Genomic DNA, 12,359 nt, shown 5'->3' with positions numbered 1-12,359 from the left:
TCACAAAAATTACATAAAAGAAAGGTGCAAAGTAGTCTTTGTGTACCACAGAACCCTTTTTAAAACTACTGAGCCAAGCCAACCTACAGTATACTGGGCTGGCCTAGTCAATCATAGTTGCTGAAACAGTGCTGGAAAGGACAATGTGAAATAAAATATCAGAACGAGCACAGTACAGTTTGGCTTGGCCCTATAGTCTGAATCAGGTAAGACTGTTTTGTTTGATAGAAGGTATACTTCATGAAATATGTTTTTCTGATTTAGATGCTGAAGCAAAAGAAAAGGGCAAACTAGCGCCAGAAAAGAAAGGTAACAAATTATTTTTTAATAGTTCATTTTCCATTTATTCAAATAATAAGTGGGCAGGCCTATGTGTCGGTTTTATGCAATTTATAAAACATTCTATCAAGATCTTATTGTAAAGACTGTTGTATGTGGACTTTTTACAAAGGGAAAGACAAACCAACTACTGCAAATGAAGGTAAGAGAATTTATTGACTTTCCACAACTAAAATGTTATTAAAGACAGTATATAATCATCGAGAAAGATGTTTGTCTTGCTATATTCATAGAGAAACACATTTATGATGTATTTGATTCAGATGTTGCAGTTATTAAAGAAAAGGTGAAATCAGCCCCTGCAAAGAAAGGTAAGAATGTTTTCAAATCTGTGGTTACTAAGTAATTTGATAGTATAAGGGCTCAAGCAAGACCCAGATGCAGACACGGGAGGCAGCTTGTTCGACTCTCTGATATTTATTATAATCCAAGGGGCAGGCAAGAGAATGGTCGTGGACAGGCAAAATATCATAACAAGGTCAGAGTCCAGGAGGTACAGAGTGGCAGGCAGGCTCAAGGTCAGGGCAGGCAGTATGGTAAGGCAGGTGGGTTCAGAGTCAAGGCAGGCAAGGGTCAAAACCCGGAGGACTAGCAAAAAACTGTGTAAAAAGCAAGAGCACGGCGTAACACGCTGGTTGACTTGTCCATACAAGACGAACTAGCACAGACATACAGAAAACACAGGTATTAATACACAGGGGATAATGGGGAAGATGGGTGACACTTGGAGATGGTGGAGACAAGCACAAGGACAAGTGAAACAGATCAGGATGTGACAGACAGAGTTTGATAGAGGCTGAATGTGCCAAAAAAGTAGATCCTGCAAAGCATCATTCAAGTGTTTTTATAATTACTGTTCCCTTGAATGATCACGAGCTTGTAATATAAAGTGAGTTTCATAAAGAAATTGGCCCTTTCTTGTTGCATTTAGATGCTGTTTCCAAAGACAAGCCTTTTTTGTATTTCTTTTTTATTTATTCACTGTATATTTTGTGTTTGTTTCAGTGTTAATAATGTGCTTTAAAACTCTCTTGGTAAAAACTCTATTGTAAACAGTGTGGTCTACAGCGTATCATGAGATACTCTACATTAGGCGAGCAAAACCTTGAGACTTCCTTAAAACCTCTCTGGGATATGTGGGACGGTAGCGTCCCACCTGGCCAACATCCAGTGAAAATGCAGAGCGCCAAATTCAAATAAATTACTATAAAAATGTAACTTTCATGAAATCACACATTCAATATACCAAATTAAAGCTGCACTTGTTGTGAATCCAGCCAACGTGTCAGATTTCAAAAATGCTTTACGGCGAAAGCAAACAATGCTATTATCTGAGGATAGCACCCCAGCTAACAATCACAGACCATCATATTTCAACCCTCCCGGGGCGACACAAAACGCAGAAATAAAGATATAATTCATGCCTTATCTTTGAAGGGCTTCTTCTGTTGGCACTCCAATATGTCCCATAAACATCACAAATGGTCCTTTTGTTTGATTAATTCCGTCGATATATATCCAAAATGTCAATTTATTTGGCGCGTTTGATCCAGAAAAACACCGGTTCCAACTTGCCCAATGTGACTACAAAATATCTCAAAAGTTACTGGTAAGCTTTGTCCAAACATTTCAAACTTCTTTTGTAATACAACTTTAGGTATTTTTTTACGTAAATAATCGATAAAATTGAAGACGGGATGATCTGTGTTCAATACCAGAGGAAAACAATGTGTAGCATGCTTTCTGGTCACACGCCTCTAATAAACAGTACACTTCACAGGAGCCTCATTCTGAACATGGCTACTTCTTCATTTCTCAAAGGTAAAACCTCATCCAATTTCTAAAGACTCTTGACATCCAGTGGAAGCGATAGGAACTGCAGGAAGGTCCCTTAGAAATCTGGATTCCCAATGAAAACGCATTGAAAAGAGAGTGACCTCAAAAAACAAATATCTGAATGGTTTGTCCTAGGGGTTTTGCCAGCCAAATAAGTTATGTTATAGTCACAGACATGATTCAAACAGTTTTAGAAACTTCAGAGTGTTTTCCATCCAATACTAATAATAAAATACATATATTAGCATCTGGGACTGAGTAGGAGTCAGTTTACTCTGGGCACGCTTTTCATGCAACCGTGAAAATGCTGCCCCTTATCCCAGAGAAGTTAATATTAGATGTCATGCACCAGCTGTTATTTACAAATAGACACAGACCGCCACCCCTTGTCTTACCAGAGGCGGCTGTTCTATCTTGCCGATGGACCGAAAACCCAGCCAGCTGTATGTTATCCATGTCGTCTTTCAGCCACGACTCAATGAAACATAAGATATTACAGTTTTTAATGTCCCGTTGGTAGAATAGTCTTGATTGGAGCTCGTCCATTGATTGCATGTTGGCTAATAGGACTGATGGTAGAGGGGGATTACTCACTCACCGTCAGATCCTTACATTGCACCCCGACCTATGTCCCCGATACCTCCGTCTCTTCTTCATGCGAATGACAGGGATTTGGGCCTTGTCGAGTGTCTGAAGTACATCCTTTGTGTCCGAATCATTAAAGAAAAATTCTGTAAAATAATCTTAATGGCTGACCTGATATCCAGAATCTAATTTCAGTCACAAGAGACAGTGGCAGAAACCTTATGTACAAAATAAGCTACAAATAACTTGAAAAAACAAACAGAATAGAACAATTGGTTAGGAGCCCGTAAAACGGCAGCCATCTCCTCCGGCACCATCATTCATATATGTTACTATTATTGTTTAATTAGAGCCCAAGGAAACTAAGGAACCAGCCAAACCAGAACCTGCAAAAAAAGGTACAGATAGGATGTTTTTTTCTTGTATCAAATGTATAATGGCGTAATTCTTGAGATTGATGTTGTGTTTTGTCCAATGATTGTTTTAGAAGCTGAAGTTCCCAAAGAAAAAACCAAAGCAGCTACATCAAAGAAAGGTACAAAGTAGTCTTTATGTACATAGAACCCTTTTTAAAACTACTGAGCCAAGCCAACCTACAGTATACTGGGCTGGCCTAGTCAATCATAGTTGCTGGAACAGTGCTGGAAAGGACAATGTGAAATAAAATATCAGAACGAGCACAGTACAGTTTGGTTTGGCCCTATAGTCTGAATCAGTTAAGACTGTTTTGTTTGATAGAAGGTATACTTCATGAAATATGTTTTTCTGATTTAGATGCTGAAGCAAAAGAAAAGGGCAAACTAGCGCCAGAAAAGAAAGGTAACAAATTATTTTTTAATAGTTCATTTTCTATTTATTCAAATAATAAGTAGGCAGGCCTATGTGTCGGTTTTATGCAATTTACAAAACATTCTATCAAGATCTTATTGTAAAGACTGTTCTATGTGGACTTTTTCCAAAGGGAAAGACAAAGCAACTCCTGCAAATGAAGGTAACAGAATTTATTGACTTTCCACAAATAAATTGATATTAAAGACAGTATATAATCATAGAGAAAAACGTTTGTCTTGCTATATTCATAGAGAAACACATTTATGTTGTATTTGATTCAGATGTCGCAGTTATTAAAGAAAAGGTGAAATCAGCCACTGCAAAGAAAGGTAAGAATGTTTTCAAATCTGTGGTTACTATGTAATTTGATAATATAAGGGCTCAAGCAAGACCCAGATGCAGACACGGGAGGCAGATTGTTCGACTCTCTGATATTTATTATAATCCAAGGGGCAGGCAAGAGAATGGTCGTGGACAGGTAAAATATCATAACAATGTCAGAGTCCAGGAGGTACAGAGTGGCAGGCAGGCTCAAGGTCAGGGCAGGCAGTATGGTAAGGCAGGTGGGTTCAGAGTCAAGGCAGGCAAGGGTCAAAACCCGGAGGACTAGCAAAAAACAGTGTAAAAAGCAAGAGCACGGCGTAACACGCTGGTTGACTTGTCCATACAAGACGAACTAGCACAGACATACAGAAAACACAGGTATCAATACACAGGGTATAATGGGGAAGATGGGTAACACTTGGAGATGGTGGAGACACGCACAAGAACAAGTGAAACAGATCAGGGTGTGACAGATAGAGCTTGATAGATGCTGAACGTGCCAAAAAAGTAGATCCTGCAAGGCATCATTCAAGTGTTTTTATAATTATTGTTCCCTTGAATTATCACGAGCTTGTATTATAAAGTGAGTTTCATAAAAAAATTGGTCCATTCGTGTTGCATTTAGATGCTGTTTCCAAAGACAAGCCTTTTTGTATTTCTTTTTTATTTATTCACTGTATATTTTGTGTTTGTTTCAGTGTTTATAATATGCTTTAAAACTCCCCTGGTAAAAACTCTATTGTAAACAGTGTGGTCTACAGCTTATCATGAGATACTCTACCTCAGGCGAGCAAAACCTTGAGACTTCCTTAATATTAGATGTCATGCACCAGCTGTTATTTACAAATAGACACAGACCGCCACCCCTTGTCTTACCAGAGGCGGCTGTTCTATCTTGCCGATGGACCGAAAACCCAGCCAGCTGTATGTTATCCATGTCGTCTTTCAGCCACGACTCAATGAAACATAAGATATTACAGTTTTTAATGTCCCGTTGGTAGAATAGTCTTGATTGGAGCTCGTCCATTGATTGCATGTTGGCTAATAGGACTGATGGTAGAGGGGGATTACTCACTCACCGTCAGATCCTTACATTGCACCCCGACCTATGTCCCCGATACCTCCGTCTCTTCTTCATGCGAATGACAGGGATTTGGGCCTTGTCGAGTGTCTGAAGTACATCCTTTGTGTCCGAATCATTAAAGAAAAATTCTGTAAAATAATCTTAATGGCTGACCTGATATCCAGAATCTAATTTCAGTCACAAGAGACAGTGGCAGAAACCTTATGTACAAAATAAGCTACAAATAACTTGAAAAAACAAACAGAATAGAACAATTGGTTAGGAGCCCGTAAAACGGCAGCCATCTCCTCCGGCACCATCATTCATATATGTTACTATTATTGTTTAATTAGAGCCCAAGGAAACTAAGGAACCAGCCAAACCAGAACCTGCAAAAAAAGGTACAGATAGGATGTTTTTTTCTTGTATCAAATGTATAATGGCGTAATTCTTGAGATTGATGTTGTGTTTTGTCCAATGATTGTTTTAGAAGCTGAAGTTCCCAAAGAAAAAACCAAAGCAGCTACATCAAAGAAAGGTACAAAGTAGTCTTTATGTACATAGAACCCTTTTTAAAACTACTGAGCCAAGCCAACCTACAGTATACTGGGCTGGCCTAGTCAATCATAGTTGCTGGAACAGTGCTGGAAAGGACAATGTGAAATAAAATATCAGAACGAGCACAGTACAGTTTGGTTTGGCCCTATAGTCTGAATCAGTTAAGACTGTTTTGTTTGATAGAAGGTATACTTCATGAAATATGTTTTTCTGATTTAGATGCTGAAGCAAAAGAAAAGGGCAAACTAGCGCCAGAAAAGAAAGGTAACAAATTATTTTTTAATAGTTCATTTTCTATTTATTCAAATAATAAGTAGGCAGGCCTATGTGTCGGTTTTATGCAATTTACAAAACATTCTATCAAGATCTTATTGTAAAGACTGTTCTATGTGGACTTTTTCCAAAGGGAAAGACAAAGCAACTCCTGCAAATGAAGGTAACAGAATTTATTGACTTTCCACAAATAAATTGATATTAAAGACAGTATATAATCATAGAGAAAAACGTTTGTCTTGCTATATTCATAGAGAAACACATTTATGTTGTATTTGATTCAGATGTCGCAGTTATTAAAGAAAAGGTGAAATCAGCCACTGCAAAGAAAGGTAAGAATGTTTTCAAATCTGTGGTTACTATGTAATTTGATAATATAAGGGCTCAAGCAAGACCCAGATGCAGACACGGGAGGCAGATTGTTCGACTCTCTGATATTTATTATAATCCAAGGGGCAGGCAAGAGAATGGTCGTGGACAGGTAAAATATCATAACAATGTCAGAGTCCAGGAGGTACAGAGTGGCAGGCAGGCTCAAGGTCAGGGCAGGCAGTATGGTAAGGCAGGTGGGTTCAGAGTCAAGGCAGGCAAGGGTCAAAACCCGGAGGACTAGCAAAAAACAGTGTAAAAAGCAAGAGCACGGCGTAACACGCTGGTTGACTTGTCCATACAAGACGAACTAGCACAGACATACAGAAAACACAGGTATCAATACACAGGGTATAATGGGGAAGATGGGTAACACTTGGAGATGGTGGAGACACGCACAAGAACAAGTGAAACAGATCAGGGTGTGACAGATAGAGCTTGATAGATGCTGAACGTGCCAAAAAAGTAGATCCTGCAAGGCATCATTCAAGTGTTTTTATAATTATTGTTCCCTTGAATTATCACGAGCTTGTATTATAAAGTGAGTTTCATAAAAAAATTGGTCCATTCGTGTTGCATTTAGATGCTGTTTCCAAAGACAAGCCTTTTTGTATTTCTTTTTTATTTATTCACTGTATATTTTGTGTTTGTTTCAGTGTTTATAATATGCTTTAAAACTCCCCTGGTAAAAACTCTATTGTAAACAGTGTGGTCTACAGCTTATCATGAGATACTCTACCTCAGGCGAGCAAAACCTTGAGACTTCCTTAATATTAGATGTCATGCACCAGCTGTTATTTACAAATAGACACAGACCGCCACCCCTTGTCTTACCAGAGGCGGCTGTTCTATCTTGCCGATGGACCGAAAACCCAGCCAGCTGTATGTTATCCATGTCGTCTTTCAGCCACGACTCAATGAAACATAAGATATTACAGTTTTTAATGTCCCGTTGGTAGAATAGTCTTGATTGGAGCTCGTCCATTGATTGCATGTTGGCTAATAGGACTGATGGTAGAGGGGGATTACTCACTCACCGTCAGATCCTTACATTGCACCCCGACCTATGTCCCCGATACCTCCGTCTCTTCTTCATGCGAATGACAGGGATTTGGGCCTTGTCGAGTGTCTGAAGTACATCCTTTGTGTCCGAATCATTAAAGAAAAATTCTGTAAAATAATCTTAATGGCTGACCTGATATCCAGAATCTAATTTCAGTCACAAGAGACAGTGGCAGAAACCTTATGTACAAAATAAGCTACAAATAACTTGAAAAAACAAACAGAATAGAACAATTGGTTAGGAGCCCGTAAAACGGCAGCCATCTCCTCCGGCACCATCATTCATATATGTTACTATTATTGTTTAATTAGAGCCCAAGGAAACTAAGGAACCAGCCAAACCAGAACCTGCAAAAAAAGGTACAGATAGGATGTTTTTTTCTTGTATCAAATGTATAATGGCGTAATTCTTGAGATTGATGTTGTGTTTTGTCCAATGATTGTTTTAGAAGCTGAAGTTCCCAAAGAAAAAACCAAAGCAGCTACATCAAAGAAAGGTACAAAGTAGTCTTTATGTACATAGAACCCTTTTTAAAACTACTGAGCCAAGCCAACCTACAGTATACTGGGCTGGCCTAGTCAATCATAGTTGCTGGAACAGTGCTGGAAAGGACAATGTGAAATAAAATATCAGAACGAGCACAGTACAGTTTGGTTTGGCCCTATAGTCTGAATCAGTTAAGACTGTTTTGTTTGATAGAAGGTATACTTCATGAAATATGTTTTTCTGATTTAGATGCTGAAGCAAAAGAAAAGGGCAAACTAGCGCCAGAAAAGAAAGGTAACAAATTATTTTTTAATAGTTCATTTTCTATTTATTCAAATAATAAGTAGGCAGGCCTATGTGTCGGTTTTATGCAATTTACAAAACATTCTATCAAGATCTTATTGTAAAGACTGTTCTATGTGGACTTTTTCCAAAGGGAAAGACAAAGCAACTCCTGCAAATGAAGGTAACAGAATTTATTGACTTTCCACAAATAAATTGATATTAAAGACAGTATATAATCATAGAGAAAAACGTTTGTCTTGCTATATTCATAGAGAAACACATTTATGTTGTATTTGATTCAGATGTCGCAGTTATTAAAGAAAAGGTGAAATCAGCCACTGCAAAGAAAGGTAAGAATGTTTTCAAATCTGTGGTTACTATGTAATTTTATAGTAGAAGGGCTCAAGCAAGACCCAGATGCAGACACGGGAGGCAGATTGTTCGACTCTCTGATATTTATTATAATCCAAGGGGCAGGCAAGAGAATGGTCGTGGACAGGTAAAATATCATAACAATGTCAGAGTCCAGGAGGTACAGAGTGGCAGGCAGGCTCAAGGTCAGGGCAGGCAGTATGGTCAGGCAGGTGGGTTCAGAGACAAGGCAGGCAAGGGTCAAAACCCGGAGGACTAGCAAAAAACAGTGTAAAAAGCAAGAGCACGGCGTAACATGCTGGTTGACTTGTCCATACAAGACGAACTAGCACAGACATACAGAAAACACAGGTATCAATACACAGGGTATAATGGGGAAGATGGGTGACACTTGGAGATGGTGGAGACACGCACAAGGACAGGTGAAACAGATCAGGGTGTGACAGATAGAGCTTGATAGAGGCTGAACGTGCCAAACAAGTAGATCCTGCAAAGCATCATTCAAGTGTTTTTATAATTATTGTTCCCTTGAATTATCACGTGCTTGTATTATAAAGTGAGTTTCATAAAAAAATTGGTCCATTCGTGATGCATTTAGATGCTGTTTCTAAAGACCAGTCTTTTATGGTATTTATTTGTATTTATTTTTTATTTATTCACTGTATGTTTTGTGTTTGTTTCAGTGTTTATAATGTGTTTTAAAACTCTCTTGGTAAAAACTCTATTGTAAACACTGTGGTCTACACCTTATCATGAGATACTCTACCTCAGGCGAGCAAAACCTTGAGACTTCCTTAATATTAGATGTCATGCACCAGATGTTATTTACAAATAGACACAGACCGCCACCCCTTGTCTTACCAGAGGCAGCTGTTCTATCTTGCCGATGGACCGAAAACCCAGCCAGCTGTATGTTATCCATTTCGTCTTTCAGCCACGACTCAGTGAAACATAAGATATTACAGTTTTTAATGTCCCGTTGGTAGGATAGTCTTGATTGGAGCTCATCCATTGATTGCATGTTGGCTAATAGGACTGATGGTAGAGGGGGATTACTCACTCACCGTCAGATCCTTACAATGCACCACGACCTATGTCCCCGATATCTCCGTCTCTTCTTCATGCGAATGACAGGGATTTGGGCCTTGTCGAGTGTCTGAAGTACATCCTTTGTGTCCGAATCATTAAAGAAAAATTCTGTAAAATAATCTTAATGGCTGACCTGATATCCAGAATCTATTTTCAGTCACAAGAGACAGTGGCAGAAACCTTATGTACAAAATAAGCTACAAATAACTTGAAAAAACAAACATAATAGAACAATTGGTTAGGAGCCCGTAAAACGGCAGCCATCTCCTCCGGCACCATCATTCATATATGTTACTATTATTGTTTAATTAGAGCCCAAGGAAACTAAGGAACCAGCCAAACCAGAACCTGCAAAAAAAGGTAGAGATAGGATGTTTTTTTCTTGTATCAAATGTATAATGGTGTAATTCTTGAGATTGATGTTGTGTTTTGTCCAATGATTGTTTTAGAAGCTGAAGTTCCCAAAGAAAAAACCAAAGCAGCTACATCAAAGAAAGGTACAAAGTAGTCTTTATGTACATAGAACCCTTTTTAAAACTACTGAGCCAAGCCAACCTACAGTATACTGGGCTGGCCTAGTCAATCATAGTTGCTGGAACAGTGCTGGAAAGGACAATGTGAAATAAAATATCAGAACGAGCACAGTACAGTTTGGCTTGGCCCTATAGTCTGAATCAGGTAAGACTGTTTTGTTTGATAGAAGGTATACTTCATGAAATATGTTTTCTGATTTAGATGCTGAAGCAAAAGAAAAGGGCAAACTAGCGCCAGAAAAGAAAGGTAAGAAATTATTTTTTAATTGTTCATTTTCCATTTATTCAAATAATAAGTAGGCAGGCCTATGTGTTGGTTTTATGCAATTTATAAAACATTCTATCAAGATCTTATTGTAAAGACTGTTGTATGTGGACTTTTTCCAAAGGGAAAGACAAACCAACTCCTGCAAATGAAGGTAACAAAAGTTATTGACTTTCCACAACTGAAATGATATTAAAGACAGTACATAATCATAGAGAAAAATGTTTGTCTTGCTATATTCATAGAGAAACACATTTACGATGTATTTGATTCAGATGTTGCAGTTATTAAAGAAACGGTGAAATCAGCCCCTGCAAAGAAAGGTAAGAATGTTTTCAAATCTGTGGTTACTATGTAATTTTATAGTAGAAGGGCTCAAGCAAGACCCAGATGCAGACACGGGAGGCAGATTGTTCGACTCTCTGTTATTTATTATAATCCAAGGGGCAGGCAAGAGAATGGTCGTGGACAGGCAAAATATCATAACAATGTCAGAGTCCAGGAGGTACAGAGTGGCAGGCAGGCTCAAGGTCAGGGCAGGCAGTATGGTCAGGCAGGTGGGTTCAGAGTCAAGGCAGGAAAGGGTCAAAACCGGGGAGGACTAGCAAAAAACAGAGTAAAAAGCAAGAGCACGGCGTAACACGCTGGTTGACTTGTCAAGACAAGACGAACTAGCACAGACATACAGAAAACACAGGTATCAATACACAGGGGATAATGAGGAAGATGGGTGACACTTGGAGATGGTGGAGACAAGCACAAGGACAGTTGAAACAGATCAAGGTGTGACAGACAGAGCTTGATAGAGGCTGAACGTGCCAAATAAGTAGATCCTGCAAGGCATCATTCAAGTGTTTTTATATTTATTGTTCCCTTGAATTATCACGTGCTTGTATTATAAATTGAGTTTCATAAAAAAATTGGCACATTCGTGTTGCATTTAGATGCTGTTTCCAAAGACAAGCCTTTTTTTATTTCTTTTTTATTTATTCACTGTATATTTTGTGTTTGTTTCAGTGTTTATAATGTGCTTTAAAACTCTCTTGGTAAAAGCTCTATTGTAAACAGTGTGGTCTACAGCTTATCATGAGATACTCTACCTCAGGCGAGCAAAACCTTGAGACTTCCTTAATATTAGATGTCATGCACCAGATGTTATTTACAAATAGACACAGACCGCCACCCCTTGTCTTACCAGAGGCGGCTGTTCTATCTTGCCGATGGACCGAAAACCCAGCCAGCTGTATGTTATCCATGTCGTCTTTCAGCCACGACTCAGTGAAACATAAGATATTACAGTTTTTAATGTCCCGTTGGTAGAATAGTCTTGATTGGAGTTCATCCATTGATTGCATGTTGGCTAATAGGACTGATGGTAGAGGGGGATTACTCACTCACCGTCAGATCCTTACATTGCACCCCGACCTACGATATCTCCATCCATTGCTCCATTGCACCCCGATATCTCCATTTCTTCTTGATTTTTTCTTGTATCAAATGTATAATTGGCGTGATGTTGTGTCTTCTCCAATGATTGTTTTAGAAGATGAAGGTCCCAAAGACAAAATCATAGCAGCTACATCAAAGAAAGGTGCAAATATTCTTTGTGTACACAGAACCCTTTTTATAACTACTGAGCCAAGCCAACCTACAGTATACTGGGCTGGCCTAGTCAATCATAGTTGCTGGAATAGTGCTGGAACGGACAATGTGAAATAAAATATCAGAACGAGCACAGTACAGTTTGGCTTGGCCCTATAGTCTGAATCAGTTAAGACTGTTTTGTTTGATAGAAGGTATACTTCATGAAATATGTTTTTCTGATTTAGATGCTGAAGCAAAAGAAAAGGGCATAGCTCCAGAAAAGAAAGGTAACAAATTATTTTTTAATAGTTCATTTTCCATTTATTCAAATAATAAGTAGACAGGCCTATGTGTCGGTTTTATGCAATTTATAAAACATTCTATCAAGATCTTATTGTAAAGACTGTTGTATGTGGACTTTTTCCAAAGGGAAAGACAAACCAACTCCTGCAAATGAAGGTAACAGAATTTATTCACTTTCCACAACTAAAATGATATTAAAGA

General features: G+C 38.5%; 1 protein-coding gene and 3 long non-coding RNA genes across 4 annotated transcripts in view; all 4 read left to right on the top strand.

Annotated features, from left to right (window-relative positions):
- LOC120025097 (vicilin-like seed storage protein At2g18540) overlaps positions 1–3,306 on the top strand; it is a 49,882-nt gene extending 46,576 nt beyond the window's left edge. The window contains exons 11-14 of the mRNA XM_038969529.1: positions 265–309; positions 452–481; positions 603–650; positions 3,248–3,306. Coding sequence (XP_038825457.1) covers positions 265–309; positions 452–481; positions 603–650; positions 3,248–3,306 — 182 coding nt within the window. The remainder of the gene's footprint in view (positions 1–264; positions 310–451; positions 482–602; positions 651–3,247) is intronic.
- A 226-nt stretch (positions 3,307–3,532) lies between these two features.
- LOC120025283 lies at positions 3,533–5,515 on the top strand. The gene is made up of 4 exons (XR_005472979.1): positions 3,533–3,579; positions 3,722–3,751; positions 3,873–3,920; positions 5,469–5,515. It is a non-coding gene; the product is annotated as an uncharacterized LOC120025283 (long non-coding RNA).
- Positions 5,516–5,753: 238 nt separating this feature from the next.
- LOC120025279 lies at positions 5,754–7,736 on the top strand. The gene is made up of 4 exons (XR_005472978.1): positions 5,754–5,800; positions 5,943–5,972; positions 6,094–6,141; positions 7,690–7,736. It is a non-coding gene; the product is annotated as an uncharacterized LOC120025279 (long non-coding RNA).
- A 238-nt stretch (positions 7,737–7,974) lies between these two features.
- LOC120025284 lies at positions 7,975–9,969 on the top strand. Its single transcript, XR_005472980.1, has 4 exons — positions 7,975–8,021; positions 8,164–8,193; positions 8,315–8,362; positions 9,923–9,969. It is a non-coding gene; the product is annotated as an uncharacterized LOC120025284 (long non-coding RNA).
- Positions 9,970–12,359: the final 2,390 nt, after the last annotated feature.

Source organism: Salvelinus namaycush, chromosome 30 (assembly GCF_016432855.1).
Source record: "Salvelinus namaycush isolate Seneca chromosome 30, SaNama_1.0, whole genome shotgun sequence".
Lineage (NCBI taxonomy): Eukaryota > Metazoa > Chordata > Actinopteri > Salmoniformes > Salmonidae > Salvelinus > Salvelinus namaycush.
Note: the sequence above shows the minus strand (reverse complement) of the source record. Positions and strands in the feature narration are given on the sequence as shown.